The sequence below is a fragment of the Electrophorus electricus genome, chromosome 20, assembly GCF_013358815.1.
Source record: "Electrophorus electricus isolate fEleEle1 chromosome 20, fEleEle1.pri, whole genome shotgun sequence".
NCBI classification, from domain to species: Eukaryota; Metazoa; Chordata; class Actinopteri; order Gymnotiformes; family Gymnotidae; genus Electrophorus; species Electrophorus electricus.
Window position 1 is genome coordinate 2551430 of NC_049554.1, and position 13421 is coordinate 2564850.

General features: G+C 45.8%; 2 protein-coding genes across 7 annotated transcripts in view; one reads left to right on the forward strand and one right to left on the reverse strand.

The window, feature by feature from the left end:
- Positions 1 to 1136: 1136 nt before the first annotated feature.
- tmem183a (transmembrane protein 183A) lies at positions 1137 to 6060 on the reverse strand. Its single transcript, XM_027020024.2, has 8 exons — positions 5863 to 6060; positions 5523 to 5612; positions 5216 to 5383; positions 4142 to 4301; positions 3691 to 3871; positions 3506 to 3586; positions 3253 to 3408; positions 1137 to 3003 (listed from the first exon to the last, which is right to left on the reverse strand). The coding sequence occupies exons 1-8, from the start codon at positions 5924 to 5926 to the stop codon at positions 2821 to 2823; spliced, it is 1083 nt and encodes a 360-aa protein (XP_026875825.1). The 5' UTR covers positions 5927 to 6060; the 3' UTR covers positions 1137 to 2820.
- Positions 6061 to 6600: 540 nt separating this feature from the next.
- The window catches only part of ppfia4 (PTPRF interacting protein alpha 4), a 64090-nt gene continuing 57269 nt past the window's right edge, over positions 6601 to 13421 (forward strand). For all 6 annotated transcript variants that reach the window (XM_035520421.1, XM_035520423.1, XM_035520422.1 and 3 more), the window contains exon 1: positions 6601 to 7498. In XM_035520421.1, coding sequence (XP_035376314.1) covers positions 7250 to 7498 — 249 coding nt within the window. In that variant the 5' untranslated portion in view covers positions 6601 to 7249. The remainder of the gene's footprint in view (positions 7499 to 13421) is intronic.

Genomic DNA, 13421 nt, shown 5'->3' on the forward strand with positions numbered 1-13421 from the left:
AAATCTGACCCAGTCTTGCAGAGTTCTCCTTTGTAACATACAGAGGATTCCGCCCTTTCTCTCGCAGGAAGCTACTGAGGTGCTTGTGCAGTCTCTTGTGATCTCAAAGCTAGACTACTGCAACTCGCTACTTGCCGGTCTTCCATTAGAGCCATCAGACCTCTACAACTTGTCCAGAATGCAGCAGCATGACTGGTCTTCCATCTTCCGAAGTTCACGTCAATTCATTGCTGTGCTCCCTTCATTGGTTTCCAGTAGCTGCATGCATCAGATTTAAAACCTTGATGCTCACCTACAAAGCCAAAAATGGCCCAGCCCATCCATACATGATGGCAATGGTCAAACCCTGATCCGTACCTCGAGTACTTGAAACCTCAAGGCTCAGCTTTAAATATCAGGCTTCAAGTCTCAAGGAAGCCAAGCATCGAGACTATTCTCTGTCCTAGCTCCTAGATGGTGAACGAACTTCTCCTTGCTGTCCGGACAGTAGAGTCCCTTGCAGTCTTCAAACGCAGACTGAAGACCTATCTATTTGTAGAATATTTAAATGACCACTGACCCTTAATTGCCTAACAAACTCTAGTACTTGTTTATTGTACTTATTGTCTAAAATATTTTGTACTTCTAGGCATCAGCAGTGATCCCTGTATTTCTACAGTATTGTAGTTCATTGGTATATTGGACTCTAACCTACTGTACTGGCTAGGATGTATTCTATAAGGAAATAACAAAGCACTTTTGTAAGTTGCTCTGGATAAGTGCATCTGCTAAATGTAAATGTAAAATTAAGATTTGAAACAAAAAACGAAGACTAGCGCTCCCCCCCAGACCAACTCTAACCAATCTCTGCTTGCATATTTGACCAATACAAATGACCAACAATTTTAGGCTTAACCCTAAAAGCCTAAAAAAAAGCCTGTGTTTCTGATCCTTATGGTCTTTACTGCACGTTTTATTGTTGCTATAGTAATGTCTGTAGGTAGTCAGAGGCAGAGTCTCGGTTCCTCTCAAGGTTTCTTCCTCATGCTCTAGGGAGTCGGTCCTTACTCCAGTCACCCTTAGCCTGCTCACTTGGGGCTTAGACTCAGACACTTGTTTAGTTGCTTTGTGACAACAATAAATTAAAGTAGCAAACATTAAAGACAGGTGGACACATTGATTTATTACAATTAATGCATCAATTCACTATCATTAACATAAAATAATATACAAGTCATCACTGTGGACAAGAAAATGAAGATTCCTTCCTAAATGTTGAATACCACTGCCATAGAAGTTACCCTTCCACATTGATCAGAGAGCAGAAAAACCAAAACCCCAATTTACTTAAAACTATACGGCCCAAAAGTGCACATCTGGCCAAAGAAACACTCAAAAGAGAAACCCTTCCAGCCAAGTTCAGCCACACGCTGTTTAATTAGATGAACACGCATGACTGAAAAGCTCCGCTTGCGTGGCTCTATAAAGTAGACGAGTCTAACAAGCCCTACAGCTAACAAAGCAAAAAACAGAGCTACTTAAAGTAGTTTACATTACACCACCGAGCTTAATTCAGAACACATGATTTGGCAGGGGAGGACATGAAGCGGCACACAGATCAATCAAGCATGTCGTTTGTAGATCTGTCCAGATATTATGCATCAGAGCGCAAGATGCTAAGACTACTATATGCCACACCCGCCCCAAAAACATCTAGCCGCTCCATAAACTTGTCTGTTCTGCATAAGATGCATTGTTTGAACTATGAAAAGGATATACTGCTTTTTAAACCATATCTTAAAAGCTACTGCTTCCATCATTTCTAACTGTGCGTAACAGTCTTCTGTGTATTCCCCCACACAAAGTCCACTAGAGTTTGTTTAAACCTACAAAATTCCAGATAAAACTCCTTTTCAAAACCGAAACAACCCCACAGCATACACATGTGCATGTTTATTCAGAACATGCCCTCAACAACTGTACTTCGTAGGATCGGGTTGAATTTTTTGACTTCTTGCAAATGCAATGCAGCAGTGCATGCAAACCATTTGTAAACTTCTACGCACAGAATGTTTTGACATTTAAGGTCATTTGTGTCTGTGCATCCCATTTTTTAAAAAAAGGATGTTTACTGGGGCTTTTGAAGGCGTAAACTTTACTGCTTCACTGGTCTGTGAATGCCAAACAAGACAGCTGCAAAGGTGTTGAAGACCCGACTGAAGAGATTAGTAAGGTCATACTTAGAAATGAGGACGATTTCAAAGAAAACAAAAATACACACCCAACAACAGCAGCAAAAATATCTTTTGAAGGTTAGACAGATGATATGCCATCACCATCCCATATGCCACTACACAATCATCTATTTTTTCATACACATTCTGATTTTGGAGCATGTTTACAAGGTGCTGCAGTAGTATATGAGATTCACCCCCCCCCAACGTGTTTAACCATTTACAGCAGCTTGTGTGCACCGTACAAACGAAAGCTGAGGCTCCACAAGCATGAAAGCCAAGATTCATTGCTGCGTGCCGACACCATGTTCACGGCATTTGCCCACATGCCCCACTACAACACAAACTGGAAGCTGCCCCTCTACATCAATCAAAAATCAGCCATTCACTTCCGCTGGTTAGAGTTGAGAGCAATCTACATGAGCATACAAGAGCAAACTCAACCCTCGACCCTGGTAGCCTGGTTGCCAGTTAAGACACCCTAGGATTCAATCAGCGTAAACGCAACGAGAGAGCAGACCAGAACGTGAAGCAGGAGAGGAAGTGCGGTACAGAGCATGTTCTCAGCGAAGCGGCATCCTCCACCTCCAGCGCCGTGCCGACGTGGCTAGAACGAGGACGCGGGAAACTGGGGGTGCCACCAGTCTATGAGGCGCACGCTGTGCACAGGGTCCAGTACCACCTGGACACCCTGCTCCCCTCGGGGCTTCCTACCCCGGAGCACAGGGGAATCCTGGAACTCCAGACGCACCCGGTGGTGCCTCATGTCCGTGCTCACGTTAACGGTGAACTGAAGAGACACAGGAAGAGGAAGTCGGGAGGGAAATCAGGCTCACATTTCTCTGCCATCTGACCTGACCGTTAGACAGTGCGGACGTGAGGTTCTGAACGTGGACAGATAAGGACCCAACCAAACCCCTTTTGGTACTGTTAACAGGTCAACTGCTGGCATGGAAACAGCATTCAGGATGGGTTATTAAAGACTTCAAAATGATTACAATGGGAGAACAAACAAAAGGCAACCTGCAAGGTCACCCACCAGGGTTAGGGTCAGGCCCATGACGACAGAAGTGAAGATGAAGTTAAAGGTGGTGACACGCAGCAGATAGCAATCGGAGTCCGGATTAGCATGGACGTCCTTATACTGTCTGGGCAGCGCCAGACCACGCCCACAGCCATTCTTCGTCTTAACTGGCTGGAAATAAAAGAGGACAGTGACAGACCCGACACCACACTGTGGCGACGCGACACTTCCCATGGTGAGCCACAGACATCCAATGGAAGAACTTTACCTGCTTCACAAACTTGAAGTTGAATTCCCACATCGGTTCGGGTCTCGTTCCAGACACTTTATTGACCCAAAACAGCAGACACTGCGATAGGGGAAGAGAGGTGAGGTTTCATTTGGCTGCCGTCATATCGTTTGTGGGACAAAAGGTTCTCGGTGGAGAGGAGTCGCGTCATTCTGGCTGCAAACCTTGGAATTTAGAAGAGTGGAGGGAGTGGCCTCGGGGAGGGCGGGGCTCTTGGACACGCGGAAGTTAAATGGCTCGTACAGATGAAAGAGGGAGCGAATCACACGGGCGCGAAGGCAATGCATCTGTGAAACGGAGTCCAGCTGAAGGAGGGGTGGGAGCTCCGCGTCAACACTGTAGTGTCTTGAACCAGAGAGAGAACCGGAGAACATAAAGTCGCATCAATTACGGTACAGGGGGAAAAAACATTAATGAAAAAACATCAGAAGCAAGCATACATCTACATACCAAAGACAGCAACAGAGGAAAAAACATCTATTGTTTTTATGCCATTCATTAAAACTCAGTCGAGGTTTTGAACAATTGTGGTCTTACCCACGTGCATCAGCTGGGGGATGTTTTCACTTAATTCTACCTGCCATTCATAAAGAAGACTTAGCCTGATTGTTCTACCTCTTATACAGTCGTTTCCAAAATGCTGCCGTGCACGTGACTGTCCAGGCATTCTTGCAGATCAGCGCAAACGTGCAAACATCTTCAGGGCGTATGTATGCAGCGAGAACATGCCATATGTCGATAGGATACTCTTCTCCATCGGTGCTCTCACTGTTTTCTATAAACACGAATACCACAGATGTAGGATGTGCCATTACTGTCCAAGCACCAAATGCCCCGGCTACGAGAAGGCATCATTAAATTAGACAGGGTAATAAAATCTACCGCAAAGACTTCCTACTTTATTCATGTGCTGGACATCCACTGACAGACTTGATGTTGCAATAACACTATTGCTGTCCAACATTTCCTTTGCGTAGTGCCGGACATTAAAACCAATGTCGATAAAAATTATAGGCTTCTGACATTTTTACTTGATAGGGAGAGGTGTTACAGCCCATCAGACGGGAGAAATAAACACGACAGCATCCAGTCAGTTCATTTTTGCTTGCACATCAAAGTACACGCCTACTTTCTACTGCAATGCATCGTTTATGAGTGTGGCCATTGAAAATTAAAATGAACTTCAGATGTCCTCCAAAGATCATTGGACAAAAAAAGGTACCATGACATCAGTTATATGGAAGTGGTTTAAATATCTGAAAAGCAATGAAATACAGATTAAGATGGTCTACTGGTAGGTGAAAACCAAGACAGGAAACAACAACTCGCGTTAGTACACCCGCGTTTTAGCAGTGCTAGTGGGACCAGACCAACTATAAATCATGTCTTTTGCAGCCATTACTCCATATGAAAAGCAATTGCAAAGGCGCAAGGATGCAACAAGTGCAGATATTGGATAATGAATGGTTTATATTTTGCACTGCTTACACTGATTTCTATTTTTAAAACATTTGAGAGATGGAAAAGAAGTACAGATCACTTTATTGTGTTCAAATAAAGGCTGTTAAGGCAGACAAAGCATGTTTGCACTTAAATGTTTACATCAAGTTATTCTATTTTTGCACATAAACTAGAATCTAAAGTTTGATCAGCATGCAGGACGCACATCGCTGCGATGTTGTGCCCCACCTTTGCGCCTCTTGTTTTTCTTCTTGCGCGAGCCCCTGCTCTCGCAGTCACCTTCCTCCGAGTCTGGTTCCTCGCTGCTGTCGCGCGCACGCTCGCGCGCGCCCACCGCTGACGACAGCACCTCCTGCACGGGACCTTGGGAAGCTTCGAGCCCGCAGAGCAATTTCACTGGAAGCAAAGACGCGAAAAAAAAGCGAGCGTGCCGTTTCAACCACTCCCGCGCGGCGGCATGTTTCAACGCCGCAGCTCGAGGCGAAAGGGTGCGTGAGCTTTCCAGCTTAGTTACGTCATTAGCGCGCGCTCTTACCTTCTTTTTCTAGTGCATTGGCAACCGCCTTCTTCACTCTGCCGGACTTCACAATCGCAGGATCCGCGTTGGCATAGTCAGCCACCGTCACTGCGACAAGAGAAAGTCACTTTAGCTTAGCGAGCTCACGACCAGTACAGGCGTGGCACCAGTCCAGCGATGATGCCACAATCCCCAGTCCCGTGTACAGTGCACTTCCGGAAATACAGCTGGTGCGCCAACTGTCTCACCCGGCACAATTAACCAAAGAATACGAGCTGAAGTGTGTTTTATACTCCCGAGGTGGAGGTTGCGCTGCACCGTCCTCGCCGGCTGCTAGCTAGCTCTCGCGCTAACGTACCTGATTCCGAGCAAACATCCCCGGCCCGGAACTTCAGCCGTTTTCTGTTCCCTTTCTTGGGCATGACGACGTAAGCTTGTGGCCGTTCACCGGGGCCGCGTGCCCTGCCATGTCTCCAGCAGAGGTAACGGGAAAGCGGTGCGGATGAAAGAGAAGTTGGGATGAGCTCCTCCAGGATCTTCAGCCATCATGGAACTGACCCCTGCACGGCGCGCGCCTTCGCGCGAGACTTCGACGGTGATCACGCGATGGCGGATTGGGCGCAGCGCGCCGCACGAGCGCAGCGCACCAATGGGATGCCTTATTACTCATAACCAATGACTTAGTAAAGCAGAAATATGATGGACGTGAAACTCAAAGACATTACGTCATCCCGACATGTTTAAAGTGGCAGTGGCGTGGAGGAGCGGCCGACTTCCGCACTGGACACAAATGTTTGCAGAAATGAAGCATTACTGATGCTAGATTGATTTTACACGTGGCCCATGTGCAAATACATTTCCTATATTTCTTGCTCATCGGTCGTTCAAACCGTGCTTCATGTGAACTAAGCATTTTCTACAATACATATGTAATACCGATATTAAATTCTGCAGAAATGACACACCGGTGCTTCCACAGTTTATAGAGTCCACCCACTAGGGCGCGCTGCGCATGGCTCTATTTTCGCCCCACTCCTTACTGGGATCGCTGTGCATGACATTCACATAGACCAGTCGCGTGGTGCTGATGTGAGGGACTCCGGCGTTTTCCGGAGCATTTCGCGATACACCCGCCGGCCGGACATGTCCTTTCCCACGCACGCGAAGACCGGTGACTCGCGAGCAGGCAACATTCGGCACCGCGCGCGTTATTCACGAGGCAGCAGAGGCGCGTCTGTTCCGACGCGGCGGCAGGAACGAGCGCATAGACAGGGAGGAGTTGGTAGCGCGTCGTGCACGGGGATGGCAGATGGGTTCGAAGGATGCTGCAGACTGCATGCGTTGCACCGTTTAGTGACATGTTAATTGCAACTGGTGGGCGTTAAGGCTAAGGAACTGCGACCGTAACACACACGAAACGTCTGCAGATGTCGCATTCACGGAGTGAGTGATCAGTCCACCGAAATGCATTCGCATTGCAAAGGAACGGAGCTCGACGGCGAAGAGTACCACTAGAAAAGCCCTCAGACATGGAGTAAGTAAAGGTCAAGGATATCAGAACGAATAATCCCGTGAGCACAACGACACAGACTTGCTGATGTCTAAGGGCGATTTGAATGATAGGAAGAATTAATTGTGCTGATCAAAGCATCTTTTCTGACCGGATAATTCAGTGTTTTTCATTATGAAGTAATTTAGTCGAAGACTTAAGACTTTTTGAGTTGGAGTCCCAAACGAGAAGCAATATGATGTGCGAAGTGATGCCAACTATTAATGAAGGGGACTCGATGAGTTCCCAGAGAGGTTCTCAAAACGGCTCGGATCAAGAGTCCAATTTTGAACAGCTGATGGTGAACATGTTGGACGAGAGAGACAAGCTTCTGGAATCTTTACGTGAGACACAAGAAGCTTTGATCCAGTCCCAGACCAAGCTTCAGGACGCTCTTCACGAGAGAGACACTCTTCAGCGGCAGATCAGCTCCGCTCTGCCGCAGGTATGTCAGACACCAGAACAGAAATAAAAGTTCAAATGTTTCTGCTGCTGATGTATTTAAGCCCGGTTCGTAAGCAGGCAGGCAGTCTGTCTTCACAGTTTCAGTGTTCTGTAGTTTTACTTGTGTTTGTTTCTGATAAGCCACATTGTGAACTAGGGCTCAGAAAAGCACCTTATCTTACGAGAGGGAGGACAATGACCATGTACGCTGTCTACAGTCACGCCTTGTTTGGTGGCGGTGGGTGGCAGAAGCGTCTCATTATTCAGAGAAGCCACGGAGACAGTGAATCAAAGGACTCTGAATTCATATGACTAAAAGTGGTCAAGAAACCAGCACTTTCCACTTTATGGCAAAGAACACGATCATCCACATTCTCTCCTAAACCCTAAATTCGATGTGTAATATATGTTAACATGTTTTATAAGGTTCAACAAGATTCACAATGTTATATTACGTATATTTTGTACTGGATTAGGGTAAACATCTATTTTCAGAGGTGACGCAAGCATAATGTACCCACATTGTCCCCACTGTGACCCAGAAATGTCACCTACAATGACTGTGATTGTCTTGAAAGTAGAAGAGGCCAAACTCGCCAACAAGTTAAAAACACCAAGTACATTTTGAATGAATTTTATGAATGAAAGAATTCAATTGGTCTGGTTCTGTTTTCCCCTGCTTTAATACACTGCCCTTACTATAAACTATTAAACTTTCTTGTCTTGATTCCTTGCTCATTCTATAACCTCCTTTCATTTTGGTAGTTCTATGTAGTTGTGCTATGCAGAGAGACTGGGCAAGCTATTTCATGTCAAGGTGGGGGGTTGTTGGAGAAGAGGTCCACTGCTCAGGTTAGTGGAGCATAGGTGTCTACGTACAAGCCTGCTGGTCCTACAACTGCTCAGGTTGGTGGAGCTGACATAGGTGTCTACATACTAGCCTGTTGGTCCTACGGCTGCTTAGGTTGGTGAAGCTGACATAGGTGTCTACATACTAGCCTGCTGGTCCTACGCCTGCTTAGGTTGGTGGAGCTGACATAGGTGTCTACATACTAGCCTGCTGGTCCTATCAATGCTCAGGTTGGTGGAGTTGACATGGGCCCCACAATACCACAGTGTTGTTGGACAAACAGACACAGATGCAGAAGCAGACGCTAGGAGTTTATACAAGGACAGTCTGCAAACACGGAAATCATCTGTGATCTAGAGCAAATAATTTATTTTGACCTTACTGCAGAATATATTGAAGTAGTACAAGGTGATGAGGAATATGTACTGAAGTGTTTAGGATAGAAATGATGGAGAAAATATATTACATTTTTGAAAGTCATGATGTACAAGTATATGGGAGAAATTAAAGATTAATATCCAGCTCCGTCCTGTTGGATGGCTTCTTTCTCAAGGGCCTTTACATTATTAAAATTATATTTGATTTTGATAGCAAGTCCGCTTGCATAGGGTTCGAACTCTCAGCCTTTTAGATTGTAACCAAATGTTTTATGAGTTCAAACTCCTGATGACCTGCAGTCAAATGCTCTTTCATGGAGTGGTCTCTAGGGTCAGGCACCACCATCCTATGACACTGTTCTGGGATAGAGACTACTGCAAGTTGTATATGCTGGACTAATAATATGTACCTATTTTGCTTCATAATATGCAGAAATTCTGGGAGGAGTGTATGTTTGTGTACCGATTGTACTCTGAAGATCACATACTGATACAGGCTTGGGACAGGCCACCTGGTATGGTGCCCTTTTATCAGGTAATCTGACGCTTCAGGAAGTGGCCTTCGGGTTCTCTGTCTGTCTCACGTTGCTGTGTGTCAGTCACTTGCCAGTGATGGAAGACAGACGGAATACTAATTTTGTTATGAACCTGCCCTCTCTCTCTCTCTCTCTCTCTCTCTCTCTCTCTCAATCCCCCCATCTTGTCTGTCTGTCTTTCTTCCTCTTGCTCTGCTTTTATTGCTCTCAAGTGGTGCAAAAGCAGCTTACTGTATCCCCGATTTAAGTCGTGCGGCCCATCCGGTCGGGTGAAGGCCTAAAAAAAGATGAATCCCGAAGCACTAGCTCTGCTTAAGATATACCCCACCGTCCCGCATCCAAAGGGAAACCAGAAAATTGCACGCTCTTTTTGTGCCAAGGTTTAGGATGGGTTACAGCAAAACGTCTCTGCTGTGCTCATGCTGTGGTCTAGATGACTGCGCTGCATTGCATGGGTTTCTCTAACTCCAGGGCATGGGGTGTCGGCGATGGTGAAGACAGCGATGACGATAGTGATGAGCGTGGTGGTGGTGATGTTGATGACGACGACGATGCAGAGGTGCAGCAAAACCCAGAAGCCCCTTCTATTATCTTGAGTCCACGCAAAAGCCCTCAGCAGCTGACGTGCGATAGACGTGCCAGTGCAACGTTAGCATCCTGTTCCCAGGTGGTCCAGCATGGGAGGGTGGAGACTCAGCAGCGCTGTCACTCAAAACCATCAGACCACTAAAGAGGAAGCAGGGCGTGGAAGCCTCATTGTGGGGTTTTGGGGGGGGGAGTTATAGCTGGACATTGCTGGGGGAGTTGTATGTTTTATAAGTGCTGGTATGTTGACTTATGTTACCGTTATATAGATATGAAAACTATGAGGAATAAAACTTTAATTTTAATTAAAGTCAAGGGTCAGGATAGCCTGGGCCGCATTTTTATACTAGTTTCACATACAACATCCCTTGATGTGCTTTAATGGTACATCACATGACATGATTTGCAATTTATATGAATGATGTGTATAGATGCTTCCAGAAGGGATGTCAGAGAATAGTTAATGAGCACACTGAACTCATAAAACACCCAGGGACTGAGCAAGGATGTTTATAACCAGAAAAGCTTTATTATGATGCATTAAGCATCTGAACAAATTCTGATGTTAATGGAATGCATTAGTTACAGTGTTTTTATTAAATGGCTGTAGAGGGCAAAATTGCAATTAGGATTAAAAAGTCATTATTTCTGCAGCCCTACTCCTGCTGTACATCCCGTTTCTCTTTGGACCTGGTGGATTGCACAATTGTGCAGCTGTGTGTGTGTGTGTGTGTGTGTGTGTGTGTGTGTGTGTATGACACATGAGAGCATTCTTCAGCCTGGTCATTCCCTGAGAACGTTGTGCACTGGTATTTAGAGAGAGAAAAAATGTGTGTGTGTGTGTGTGTGTGTGTGTGTGTGTGTGTGTATGGTGTGAGAGAGTATGGGTGTGCATGCAAATATATGCATGCACAACTCCACTCTGCTGATATACCCGATATGTTTTGAAACATTAAACCTCCTCAGATTACATTTTCTATATTATCGTACAAACGTTTGTTTTGCTTCTTCTGCATCCGATCACAATCTCCTACTTCGTCGTAGATTCCTATTCATGGACAAATCTTTACAGCTCACTTTCACAGCAAGGCGTGCTGATGCCTCGTCACATTTTCAACAGGGTCATGTTGTGTTAATCTACAAACCACATATGAACTGCTCATTCCAGATAGCTTACACATGGCTTGCTGCTGCCGTGCTGAATGAACACTGTGTGTTTTTTTGTTTGTTCACGTCCAATGCCCCTCCCTTTCCACTACCTGCAACTCAGCAGCACAGCCCTGGGAGCTCAGCTCACAGTAATAGATGAGCCTGATCAATACCTGCTATTTCCTCTCTACCCATCACTCGACCCACTTCGTTTCTGCAGAGTCTCTGAAAATTTACCCTGTACCCAAAGAGCACTGCTTGGACTAGCTGACAGTTTATTTTAGAGTCCCTAAAAATGGCAGGTTGAAACGTGGCCTGTATTTTGAGACGTTCATGCTGCAGTGTGCCGCTGGTAGTGGATCTAATGGAAAAAAAACAATATACTGAGGATTCTCAGTTTGACTGATTATAGACCACCATTTACATTTATCTGACATTTTTATCCAAAGCGACTTACAATTATGACCAAGTACCACTTGAGGGTTAAGGGTCTTGCTCAGGGGCCCAACAGGGGCATCTTAGCAGTGGTGGGGCTTGAAACAGCAACCTTACGATCACAAGTCAAGTACCTCAACCACTGAGCTCCCACTGCCCTACCACCCATCACTCTGTTCATATGTCCTCAGTGCCTGTTACAACCCACACACCTAATCAATACTTCGATTAAATGGCAAAATAGAGACATTCCAATAGACTTGCACTAATTAGCAAAGTCAAAAAAAGGTCAGCTGTCTTTGCTGTATTTGGGGAGGCGATTTTTGAAAACACCCAATGTGCAAAAATAAGTTTGATTTCTGAAATTCATATGTAAACTGAATCCAGCTTTGCATGTCTAATTATTGTTAGCAGTTTTTAACTGCAGTAGGTTTTATTTTTGACACCTAAATTCACCTTAAAATTTAGCAAAATGCTATTTCTGGCAAATAGAGAGGTAATGTTGGAGCTGAAATAAGGTGCCTTGAGTTGCTCTTGTTCTTGACAGAACAGGTGTAAAAACTCTCACCCTCCATTTGGCAGGTAGTTCCTATACCAGTCTCTGCCTCACACTGCCTTCAGGCTGCTTTTAAAGTGCCCCAGATGACATTTTCTGACATACATACACCTATATAGCGGTCTGACTCCCTGACACGGACTTTGTTCTCCAAGCACAGTTGCGTTCTCCATAATGCCTCCATTTTTAAACTGTGTTCACTGTCTTTAAACAATGCTGGTGTGTTTGATTCATAGCGTGCGGAAATCTTGTTTTGTACTATAGCAGGCAGCTAGGAATGTGACCCTTGGATGATGTGAGGGAGAATTAGGTTGAAGTAAATGCCCGTGGATCACTCTTAAAGGTAAAGAGAGAGAGCTGCCGTGATCTGCTTCTTCTCTTTGCTGTTGTTTCCGCAGGACAGCTGCTTGCATTTGTATGTGTGGTTATATAAAGCCACGGAGCCCCGGCGCTCGTGACCGGCTGCTGTCTGAAGTCGTTTGTGCACTGGAGCTGGCCACACAGCTACTGATCAGGCTCTAGCAGGGAGGGAGAGACTGACCGGTGCTCTCCCTCTGTCTCGTACCTCCCTCTCCATCCCTGATGTCTCATCTCCTTCTCAGATGGCTGCGAAGGATGAAAACGAGCCATGGAACGCCCTCTTCCCACCGGCTTGCTTCAGGACTCCGCCTGCCGCTTCTTCCTGGTTCATCCGTCCTCCATGGTTTTAATCCAGCCCAGAATCTCATCAATAAATGAAACGTCCATTAGGAAGCCCATTACAGAGGAACCTCGGGGGTTGTCTTCTGCGGCCACAAAGATCCTCGCCGCCTAAGCTGCCAACTATAGGGGGAGCCGTTTGAACTCCACAAGATCATCTCCTGCAGGGTTAATTATAGAGAGATGAGGGGTTTCAGGGGGTTGGAGACGGATTAGGAAACCCCAGTTTGGGTGGTGATGGGAAGCATGGCGACTGAGAAGGCTTACGCTCGTCAGGCCAGCGTTTGCCGTCCGTGTGAGTGGAAAGGCAGCTCGGAAGATTATATCCTGAAATTGCTTTCACGTTTCCTCTGTGGGTGCAGTGCAGAGGGAGCGTGGATTAGAAGATGTGCTCGGTTGGAAGTGACAGACAGTGGTGTTCCGACGAGCAAGGGAGAGAGAGGGAGGAACCGAGACGGGGCGATGAAGTGAGTGAAGGTGCTGTGAGTATCTTTGAAGTTTAGTGGGAGGCTAGGCACTCCGCGGTTAAAGCTGTCCGTGGGACATGAGTATGTATAGTCAGATATGAATATGTTTTGTCAGATATGAATATGTTTAGTGCATGAACAGCTTTGAAACTGCTCATGTATGGTTTGTGCTCATTTTAACCCACACTTGTATGCGTAACATGATGGGTTGGGTTGTGTGAGCCAAACAGGATATGCTGTGTTCAAAAAAAAGTGTAGGAATGTTCTTTT